General features: G+C 42.1%; 1 protein-coding gene across 1 annotated transcript; it reads right to left on the bottom strand.

Moving 5' to 3' along the window:
• Positions 1-490: 490 nt before the first annotated feature.
• blvrb (biliverdin reductase B) lies at positions 491-6,554 on the bottom strand. The gene is made up of 5 exons (XM_079513556.1): positions 6,400-6,554; positions 4,593-4,754; positions 4,192-4,281; positions 3,617-3,748; positions 491-712 (listed from the first exon to the last, which is right to left on the bottom strand). The coding sequence occupies exons 1-5, from the start codon at positions 6,482-6,484 to the stop codon at positions 558-560; spliced, it is 624 nt and encodes a 207-aa protein (XP_079369682.1). The 5' UTR covers positions 6,485-6,554; the 3' UTR covers positions 491-557.
• Between the last annotated feature and the right edge of the window lie 5,291 nt (positions 6,555-11,845).

Raw genomic sequence — 11,845 nt, 5'->3', positions numbered from 1 at the left:
TAAAAAAAAAAAAAAGTACAAAAGATGTGATCATAAAAAAGAGAATACTTCCGAGTCCTGACCTAAAGGCATTTTTAACTCTTCTAAAACAGCCTACCGGTATTTGCATGATAGGCAATATATCATGAAATGCTCAAACCACACATTTGTACAATAACAACCTTTATTTCAAATGCTAGAAACTGAAAACATTACACATTTTAACTTAAGCAAATATAAAATTTAGTATCAAAACTGTTTTATTTGTAAAGTGAAAGAAGACTGCAGAAGTAAAATCTGTAGCTGCTGGTATATTTAAATGTTCTGTAGGCAAGGCGGCAAGCCAGCATGATGGATTTTAAAATGATAATAACGCAAAGATGCACATTCACAATCAAAGTGAGAGACTGATAAATAGGCTAATGAGAATTATTGTTTCACCTAAGCACTGCAGCCAGCACAATACTCATTATTCAGAATAACACTTTCTCAGTAACAAAGCGAGGAATGACATTGCAGTGAATTCAACGGCACTGATTTATTTTTGTCATTTTAGAAGTGTTGTGGTGTGTTCAGGATTAGCTGTATTGCCCATGCAGTCCAACAGCCTTGCCATCCCACTGTGAGGTGGACAGACACTTGACAAAGAAATGTCCCAGGTCATATTTAGATATGGCTCTCCCGTTCACCGCGTTTTCTGTTACTTCATACTTCTCTGTCAGAGGCTTGTCACCTAAAGAAAGAAGGATATGGGGAAATTGTGAGTAGTAGTAGTAGGATGTACTGTATAGAGCGTCGCAGTCCCGCCCCCTACCATGGACCAGGAAATTATTCTCCGTTCATTTTCGTCATAGACATTTCAGAAAGTATTTATTTAAAGACGTTTACGCCGCGGACAAAGCCAACTCGAGTCGTGACAAATCATGACAACAAACACAATTTTTTGTGGACCAGGAAATTATTCTCCGTTCATTTTCGTCATAGACATTTCAGAAAGTATTTATTTAAAGACGTTTACGCCGCGGACAAAGCCAACTCGAGTCGTGACAAATCATGACAACAAACACAATTTTTTCTGCCGAACAAATAATTAGAAAGAAGAAAAAAACGGCAGGTTACAACACTTTTTTTGTTGTTTTTCTTCTTTGTAATTATTTGTTTGGTCCAAAATATTGTTTGTGTTGTCATGAGTTGTCACGACTCGAGTTGGCTTTGTCCGCGGCGTAACCGTCTTTAAATAAATATTTTTTGAAACGTCTATGGGAAAATGCATTGGGATTCATTTCCTGGTCCATGGTAGGGGGCAGGACTGCGACGCTCTATATATGTAGCCAGTAGGAAATGTCCCTCCTGGGCTACTGTTGAGATACAGGCCAGACGCCAGAGCCCCTCCCACTTCCTGCTTCCTAAATAGTTTGGCTCACTATAAAAGCCAACTAGAATGGGTTTTATTGGACTGCTTCAGTCTGGTTGCTGGCTGGGCAATGACCCAGGTAGGTGAATAGAGATTGCTGATTAATTATAGTGCTGTGTTGTGCCCTGTTTTGAGACCTTTTGTTTGTCACACCTTCTTGGGCCCTGCTTCATTAGTGACCCTGCCTCATGCTGAGCCTCCCACATGGGTTGTACAATAGTCAGACTGCTACTGCTGTTTTGTTGATTTATATTTTGAGTTTTTGTTTAACTTCATTATTTGGTGGCCATTATTGTATTAGTTTTCTACATTTTGTAATTGTATTTCCCCCAAGAAGGCAAACTGAAGTGCTATGAACAAACTGTAATCTCCTTCTCTCTTCTGCTGCAGGATGGGTGCAGTGACCTGGGTGGTTAGGCTCACAGCGGTGCTCCCTTTCCCCCATACACTTTGGTATTGTCACTCCATCCTCTTTGCATGCTTCCCTCTTGCTCACTGTAGGTTGAGTATTTGATTACAATTTTAGCGTTTTTTATGACTTAAATAGTTTTGTACAATAAAGTGTTGCTTTTATTATTGATTTAATAAACTATTGTAATCTTGGGGGGAAAATCCTTGTTGCTGTCCCATTCTTACTGCCACTTTGTATTTAGAACCTGTTAGGTTGGTCTAATAATATACTATAACCTAAACCCCGGGCCACGGCCCGGCCACATTCATCTTCATCTCTCAATCAAATGGTATCAATGATATGATGTAGTTGGTGCTGTCACTGGCACTGCTGTGTAGCCCAGTAGTTAAGAGCTTGGCACTAACACGGCTAGCGTAGTTGGGAGTTCAATTCCTGGTGCTTAGTGGTGATCACCACAAAGCTCCAGCCGTGTTCAACTGTATGTACCCCATGAAGAGCTTTAGATGAAGCCCTTCACAACTGCATACTACTACAACACTACATGTGATTTTACATTGGCTATATTTTTTTCATCAAGGATCCCATTAGCTAATTCATCCTATGTAGAAGAGAAATGCACTAAAGACAAATCTCACAGGGTGACAATTGCGTAATTAAAGTAGTATCTCGCCCATAATCCCTCTCGCCCTCGCTTTTTTCCGCCGACCGCTTGGTGCTGTGGTTCTTGTATTCTTTATTTTGTTTTACTGAGAATAGGTTAGGCTGAGAATTGGTTAGGCATAGTTTTACTGGGGTTAAGTTTAGGAATAGGGTTAGGTTTAGCCTAGGTATACAATTCAACTTTATCAGACTCGGGTCCATAGGGATACATACACGGGGTTAACATACAAGAGATACAACAGGCAATAAAAATCATAAAAATGTAAAACAAGTACATAACTTACATAACTTAACCCACAGGCAGAACATACAGGCATTTTAGCCAGTGTACCTTTAATCTTGATGTATAACATGAACAGCTCACTAAGGGGCTTGAAAGCGTTACAATGACACTGTTAACACATCCAGCCTTTTCATAAACTTAAACATTAGATTTCTTAGGAGTGCTTTAAAAGTCCTCACTCCAGCAGTGACAAACATCTGGCTAGCACTGCCCCCTCTGGGTTGTCTAAGAAGTATTCTCATGGCATCATTTATATGCAACTTGCAACCTGTGCATGCTAGACTTTTTATAACATGACCACAGGTGTGCAGTATGCCTTGAACAAGGACACTTTCACTTTGGTGGAACAATGACTGAACTTTCGGGCAATAGTGTTTGCTTGAGCATACAGCTTCTGACATTGTCTGTATATATCATCATCAGTCATTTGATCCGTAATAAAATGGCCAAGATATTTAATCTTATTCCAGACCTCAAGACTATTGTCTGATAGTTTAAACATAGGAAAGTTAAGGCGTTTGTCCTCTTTAGTTCTACATATTAGAACAGCGCTTTTGCTGGCATATTTTATATCTTGTTGCACATAGTTTTACTGAGGTTAAGGTTAGGTATAACCGTTTAAGCATAATTTACTTGGGTTACTTTAGGAATACCATGCTGAGCAGCTGTATGCCCAGTGCGAGTTGGTAAATGGGTGACTCATTTCGTATTCATTAAAGTAGTAAAAACTAAATATAAGCATTTCATTTGTACTGCCTGAACAGCTATCTAATATTGATAATGAAATCATTTCATCATTTTTTCTAATAGTAATGCTACTCCAGTATATATGGATATTCAAACTGCATGAATTCTTCCTACTACTAACCAGCAATATGTGGAGGCATGGTGGCCACGTAGTCCAAGCCAGAGTTTCTCAGAGCTGTGTACATCCTCTCATGGTCCTCTGTCACTGCAACCATACGGGGCGGCATTCTGGCTTTGTCCCAGAGTAGGAATGCTGGGGAGGAGGAAGAGATGCCAGGAGAGGCAGAGTGAGGGAAGAAGGAATAAAACGCGAGTAGAGGATGGGGTAAAATAAATGAGTGATAAGATAAGGAGATACATGTCATAGAGTAAGAAAATGATGATAAAGGAATGGCAATGAAAGACCAGAGCATGAGAAGGGATGGGAGTGGAGATCAAAGTAAGGCAGGAAGAGGAGGATGAAAATGTTTAAATGGGATTTCCTTCTGGTTGCCTTTTGACAGATCTTGCTCAATATTTATAATACAATGAGTCACAGTTTAATACCGTTAAGCTTGTTTTCAAATAACAGCATCTTTAAGCGCAACCAAAGACTGAACAAAAGCTATTAGAATCAGTAAATCGGTGTTTGTGTTGTTGAGTAATCCAACCAAAGACACAAACTACAAATCACTTGGACAGTTTTCTCCCCCATACCTGACATACAGCCGATGACTTTACGAATCCCACGAGCCTTCATGGCATCTAGAATGTTCTGGGTCCCCTGAGACATTGCAGTGGTGGGGCCTGGTGGTGGGTACAGACCAGTACAGGATGAATGCACACAGATAAGCTTTTACAATCATCTGCAATAAGTCACTTTTACACAACTGCTGTTGCTGTCCCCTGGTGGCAACACATAATTATTACTGTGTGTGTGTGTGTGTGTGTGTGTGTGTGTGTGTGTGTGTGTGTGTGTGTGTGTGTGTGTGTGTGTGTGTGTGTGTGTGTGTGTGTGTGTGTGTGGGGGGGGGGGGTATGTATACATAGCAGGCTGAGACATGTGTTTATGCACTGCATTTGTTTTGTACGTCTCCTTAAAGTTGGGATTGCCTTACTGAGGTCATTCCTCGTTCCCAGTATGATGATAACGGCATCCTGGCCCTCCAGGGTCTTCTTTACGTCGTCTTTATTCAGAACATCTCCCACCACCACCCTGGAAGCCTTATGATCAGCAGGGAGCCGGGCAGGGTCCCGCACCAACACGGTCACATTGTAACCTGTGATGGGGGTGATTGGAGAGATCAATAGCTACCCTCCAGAGTCCAGACCATGCAGGCCTGGGGACTACGGGATGACATTTAGCATCTTTGCTATTTCCTGTGTATTTACGGTGCATTTATTTGTAATGTTCATTAATATGCTTGTCCCGTCAAAATAAACAAAGTAAAGTAAATGCCCGCTGGAGTGAGATAGTTGCCCACCCCTGCTCCAGACTTTGGTCCAAATTAATAGTGTTTGTAGCCCTAAATAAATGCATAGTAGCCTACTGAAAGGTGGCTTAAAACAAAAAGTTATTGTTAAAAAGTGAAGCTCTGTATTATGATCATGGTTATACATGGTGTGTGTTTAATAACAGGGGTCTTTGGCTTTTTATTATGCATATAATGCATTTTCAGAAGGGTTACACATTTCATCCAATCAGGAGAGAAAACCCCACAAATTTGTCTGCTCTTTTATTTATTTACTCACTTGAAGTCACTTCCAATTTCACTTTATTTTGTATGCTTACTTCTCTCTCCTGGTTGGATAAAATGTGTATTCCGACCTGAACATGTATTTTCTGTGTACTAAAGAGTTGTGGAGACCCCTGTTATTGAACAAACACTCTTTGCTACTGTATGGGAATATAGAGCTGTTTAACACTTATTTGAATAACGACAAATGTTTCCAGCACCTTTAAGTAGAACTAAAACCTTCTCAGAATTGCACCTGTGTTACCGTTATGCCCTTTCCGCTTTCCATGGTGTTCAAATGGGCTCCATTCTTAGTTATTTTATAAAATTTGTTCCACTACTGACTACTGACTGCCTATAGTTTCCAATTTAAAACATCAGGCCAGTACAATGCATATTAACCAGAGGTGTTTGCGATTCACAGGGACTATGGTCGTCCTTTTTAACAGCTTTGTGCTGTGGCAATTTGTTCTAACTGAGTGAAATTTAAACTGTTAAGATGTTATCCAATCAGGAGAGAAGTTCTAAAATCTAAGCCCACCCAACCTGCATTAGTGAGATAGTGAACACTGTTCCCTATCAGCTCTCATGGTACCAGCAGTAACCATTAGTCAGCACTCCAAGCCATAACGTCTCTAACATGACTCAACAATTTTGTCTTGCCTCTTGGTGGTGACCAGAGGGCAAGGAAATTAAGTTAGCTGACAAATCAAATGACACAGGAGTTTGCAGCACATGATTTGTTGTGCAATGTATGTTTCTCAATTATGTTAAAAAAGATAATTGGAAGGGGAAAAAAATAGTAAAATGATGGGTTGGTTGTCAGAATAATGTAGTTGTGGTATAAATATTATAGAACCTTAAAATAGTCTTTCGGAGGAAATTATTGTCAGGAAATGTAGATAGATAGATAGATAGATAGATAGATGTTAGAAATATTAGATGTTACATGTTATTAGATGTTACATGTTATAACTGTTACATTAACACTGTCACTTTGCATACTGAAGATGAAGAAGAAAGAAACAATTTTCGAAAATGTTTTTATAATGAGCATATGGCTGGCTGTTTTAAATATAGGGGATCTTGTGTGAGCACTGAGCAGCCAGTCTATCACTGGCTGCTCACTGTTCTGTTCTGTTGTTCTGGTGTAGCTATAGTCTATGCGTTCTGGTTATTTAATTCTTACCTGCCGCTACAGCTTGTGGAAGTGTTGCCAACCCGGTCATGCCCGTGGCGCCAAATATTGCGACATTCTTTATGGAGTCGGACATAATTAGTGCAGGCAGGGTGCAGTCGGTGAACTCGTACACGGGCCCAGTCGCTAGCAAGTGACAATGACACTGACAGACAGTGTGTTGTTGTTGGGAAAGCAGTTCAATGAAATTATTTAAAACATCCCGTTTGACGTTTGAAGAAACGCCCCCTCTAGAGCAAAAGCACCTCCTTCCTCCATTAAAGGAGCCGTGTACTAAATATTATTAGACCACTGACTGACCTGTTATTGATCACTTGGGGCGTGTGAGTAGATCTGAATCTGATCTGTATTTAAAAGCGCGTGCGTGTGCGTGCGTGTGTGTGTGTGTGTGTGTGTGCGTGTACATGTTCTGCTAAGACCATGTTGATGTCTGTCACTATAAATCCCCAATTCAACTACTCTCTCTCTCTCTCTCTCGCTCTCTCTCTCTCTCACCTAAGTTAGTAGGCCTACTGTTAGTTACTAGTTACATCACATAGTGTCCTCCTAAGCCTAAGTTAGTACACTGTATAAGCTATTTAGTCCACTTGCCAGAATGTGAACCCAGGCATGTTGAGTACACCAAAGTTTTATGTTAGAAATGTTGAGTATGGGTCCCCAGCATGTAGAAACTGCATTGGCATAATATGTGACCATACTATTTAAAACCACCTCAGCTCACACCTGTGTGAGGTGAGTGGTGCAACTAATTAGTGTGTAGTGTGGGGGTCCCCGGGGGATCCCCGAAACATCCGGACCCCCAGGAACATGTTGTCATGTTGCAGCTTTCCGTGTTCATCCATGCTAGGGCGCATAGACATACATACATACACAGGGGCACAGGGGAAATGGTCGAGAAATGACAGCGTTATCGTGTTGCAACTTTCCGTGCTCATCTGTGCTGGGACGGACATACATAGCCTACATATATACACTGTACATACCGGTACATAGGGACACACATAGCTGCGTAATGGAGCGGCGGCACCGCTCAAAAACTACATTTCGTCATGCTTTAAGTCTGTGTCAAACTAGGGGGTTTTCATGATGCTGAATCCATTCCAAGCATTAGTTTTGCACAAAAACACTCCTTGAACTAAAAACGGCCATAGCCATCATCACAAATGTGATGATGTCAGCACATTTGGGCAAGTGGCTATGGCTGTTTTTAGCCCAAGGAGTGTTTTTTTTTTTGCAAAACTAATGCTTGGATTTTTTATTTTTTTTTCCTTCTGTAGGTTGTTAATGGTATGGTCACATATTATGCCAATTATGAAAATTGCTGAACATACAAGTTAGCATCCGGCAGTTTCTACCTGCTGGGGACCCATACTCAACATTTCTAACATTAAACCTTGGTGTACTCAACATATGTCCGGGTTCACATTACAATGGGGCTCTATGGGCAGGCATTGGCAAGTAGACTAATATTGTCAACTATCGACCCCTCATCCACCCCCACCCCTCTCTCTCCATCCTCGCCGCACTGATGCTGATTTCTCTCCAACGGAAAAGTGGAGGAGGAGGAGGAGGGAGGGATCGAGGCGAGCGGCTGGTTGTGTCAGGTGGACAGGACAGGAGTCTCTATGGATGCATCCACCACCACCGGCTTGTGTGTTGTGTCATGAAACAGCAGCATCTTCGGCCGGTTGCTGCTACAACACAGCACGTTTAACGGAAGCGACACTGTCTGCCACGTTGTATTTATATGAGAAACCACCGCAGCTGTTGCAGTTACTTATTATCCAGATATATTCCTTCCCATATCGCCTTCGTCTCTTCGACAGTGCGTGAGGGACAAACCGAAGACCCGTTGGCATCCTTGACTCAGCGATGGGAACGGAGGAATAGCTGAAAATAAAAATCGGAGCGCCTGTCTTCTCTGCTCCGCTGATGATATCGGACCCTTCATCGATTCAATCAAACAGACGTCTGTTTTGGCGGACACAACGAACCAACAATTATCACTGAGGCTGAAGGTAAAATGGTTTTCTCAAACGTTTACTCGTTTATTGTCCAGAGTTTTAATTGATGCAGTTGAACGTATCATGATTCTTTGCGGGCAGTCGAAGAGGTGCTGTGTTTTTCGTGTGCATGGGTTTCGTTTCGGGAACGCCGGTGTTCGGCCTGCATTTGGGTGCAGGGTACCGCAATGATTACGGGGGCCGTATTTTATGTCTTTTCTCTCTGCACTGGCAAAGTATAAAGGTATATGCTCTTGTATCAGGCTCGACTATCAAGTTTACTGTCAAGTAGCCAATGCCATGCACCGTCGTTGCAGTGAGACAGACATGCCAAATAGCCTATAGGTGCAGGACAGGGAGCAGAGGCCTGGAGTTCACATTTGCAGGATCAGGAGGCTGGTGGCTTTGCGTAACTATGAAATCTTGAGTTTTTACGCTATCTAATGAATCATAATTATTTACATGACGTAGAGGTTCTGCCTGCCTATTAGCCTTTATCAAGCTCTGCACCTAAACGACAGGGAAAACAACAGCACCACAACTTGCTTGGGCATAGCCATTTTTTGTGTGATTCACAGCTGCAGTAAAAAAAAGTGACTACAGCTTTACCTTTACAGTAGCTCTAGCCAAATGTTGACGTTGCGCTATTAAGCTATATTATAGCCTAAATAACCATTTGAATGTATTAGCCTACAACATAGGCTGTGGCGTTGTTTAGGATATTCGTCTCAAAGTAGTATAGCTACTTTATTGACTTCATTTTTGTATTGTTTTTAGTCAATGAAATGCTCACGCAGCGACATACCAGGATGGGATAGATACTAGATAGATGATGCAGGGTCAGGGAGGGGGGTGTGAGTGAACCACCTCAGAGGATGGATAGAAGGAAGCTGCAGAGGGTCATCTGTGTCGATTTAAGGTTAAAGGCTCAACTCTCGACAGGTGCAGCCAGGCATTGATTAAATAATGCTATCATGCAGTAGCGTGGGCATGCAAGTACTGCGTACAACTGCGTCGACTTGTGATGAAACGGGACGGGACGATAGGACTGTTGGGAGTGGGACATAATAGTATATTCATTCCCTCTTTAATTGTTGGACAAGCTGGGATCGCTCTGCTGTGTTTATTATGGGACCATTAGTGTGCTGTCAGCCTGTCACTCACTGTCACTGGACCAAGGACTGGGCGTCGCCTGAGCTCGCTCACTAGCCTCACTTACAGATGTTTAATGTTGTTGTTTCCGTGAATGACGTGAAAGTCAGCGCTGTGTGCGTGCGTGGGTGCGCGCGTGCGTGGGTGTGCGCGCGACGTGACGTCATGTTGCTACCTTTTGCTCTGTCCCATACTCTGTCCATGGTACCTGAAGGTAAAAAAAAGGCACCTGAACTGAAGGCTGAAGGTTGTGGGGAAGAACGTCATCATGACAGGGTTACTTTGAACAGCAAAGGCCCAAGAGTATAATGTTAATAATCATCTCCCTATCTTTTTTGTTTTGTTTCTTTTACACCTTTATCTACCCAATTTAGTTGTCATCATGCCAATTGATTCCTTCTCACACACATTGCTGTGTCGTCAGTCACTGCTGTTGTATCCTACTGACTCACCTACCATTGAGGAGCCCCCATAGCCCCTATAGCCCAGCAACATGACTGTCCTAATCATGACTTGACATGACTTCCCTCTTCTTTTGAGAGCCTTGCTACATTTACAAAGTTATTACCGTGTACATAAACTTTCATATTTCAAATATAAAGTGCTAACCCAAGGTTTTAGCTTTTTGCACATGCTGGTATTAGCACCTGTGCATTCCGTATTGCTCAATAAAAAGCATTTTAATCCGACCGTTCAGGCCATTTTTCTCAAAATGGGTGCGTTCAGAAATGTATGTGTGCAATACACCTCCCAAACGATAAAAAAAAAACGCTTGGATAAAAATGTTTTTGGGTGAGCACTTTATATTTGTTTGTTTATGTACACGTTAACTTTGTAAATGTAGCCAGGCACTCAAAACAGGGTGACGCTCGTGAAGTACAAGTGTCATGTGAACCATGGCTATGGAGGGTCGTACTCCTCCGCCATGACAAACACTCCCTGCTGACAGATGCCGCCCCAGTTTCGTGCAGTGACAATTATCACCCTCCCTACCTGCCCCCCCCCCCCCCCCCCCCCCCCCCCCCCCTCAGCCAAACACCAATTGTGTTTGTGTGTAGAGTAGACGGTTGACACAGCCGGATGCACCATGTTGGATTTTAACCCCACAGCCTCCGCAGTGGTGGGCAGGAACTTTACCACTGTGCCACCCGAGCGCCAGAGCATCTGAGCTTTTGTTGGAATATTTGTCAAATGTGTCATTTACTCATTTTCCATTTTAGCTACTTTTGTAGGCTGTCCAATGAAACAGAATAATGGATCACCTATAGTTTTGTATTTAAAAGGAGTCTATAGTTGATGCCATGGCCAGTCAGCTAGGCTAGCCTTCCTGCACTCTTCCTGGGGTCCATATCTGACATATAGGCCTAGTGTACATAAGTTAAACCTTTACACCAGGGGTGCCCAAAAGGTAGATCGTGATCTACCAGTAGATCACAAAGGATGTTCAGGTAGATCACATTTTTAGCAAAAGGCCGATGCACACCTCAGAAGGCTAGTGACAGGTGCGTAGGGCAATAGAGCATACATTAAAAAGGGTATCTTTGAAAAAGAAAGAAGGTCCCGCACTCTGTCAGACACTTGCCAAAATGTTGCTCTTTATTAGATCGATGTTTCGGTCGATTAGACCTTCATGAAAGTCTAATCGACCGAAACGTCGACCAGGTAGATCACATGACATGCCCCTAAAATATATATAATACAAAAGAAACTATTTTTGGCATCTGACACTTGAATTAAGGTGACTTGATTGATTGACATCAAAAAGGGCCTGTCAGCTCAAACCCACAATGCAATACGTGCACACAAAGTCACAAACATCAGTAGTAGCATTAAGGTTATTTAAAAAAGAAAAACCCTACCAATTCAATATCTCCCCTCTATTTCCCATTCCAAGTGCGTTTGTCTCATATGTAACGCCAGCGCCGGTATTTCAAAGCCCCCTCAGGTACATTTTTACTACTATTTTGGTGGGTAGATCTTGTTGAGCTCGTCAGATTGAAAGTAGCTCTCAAGTAAAAAATGCATGGCCACCCCTGCTATATACATTCACTGTGTGTTAATCCAGAATGGTAAAAGATAATGATTGCAATTGATAAGGAAGGATAGTTATTCACGAGTATAGTGTATCGAGAGTAAGAGAGAATTTGATTTGATTGATCCAATCATTACAGATTACTGGAGAACAAATGACTCCATTTGTGATTCAATGATAACTTACGGTACTATAGGGAAACTTTCCAATGGTGCCCCATTCACTCAACCCAACCAATTAGACCAACCAA

The sequence above is a fragment of the Electrona antarctica genome, assembly GCF_951216825.1.
Source record: "Electrona antarctica genome assembly, chromosome: 11".
In the NCBI taxonomy this organism is placed as follows: domain Eukaryota; kingdom Metazoa; phylum Chordata; class Actinopteri; order Myctophiformes; family Myctophidae; genus Electrona; species Electrona antarctica.
This window is presented reverse-complemented; position numbering and strand designations above follow the sequence as displayed.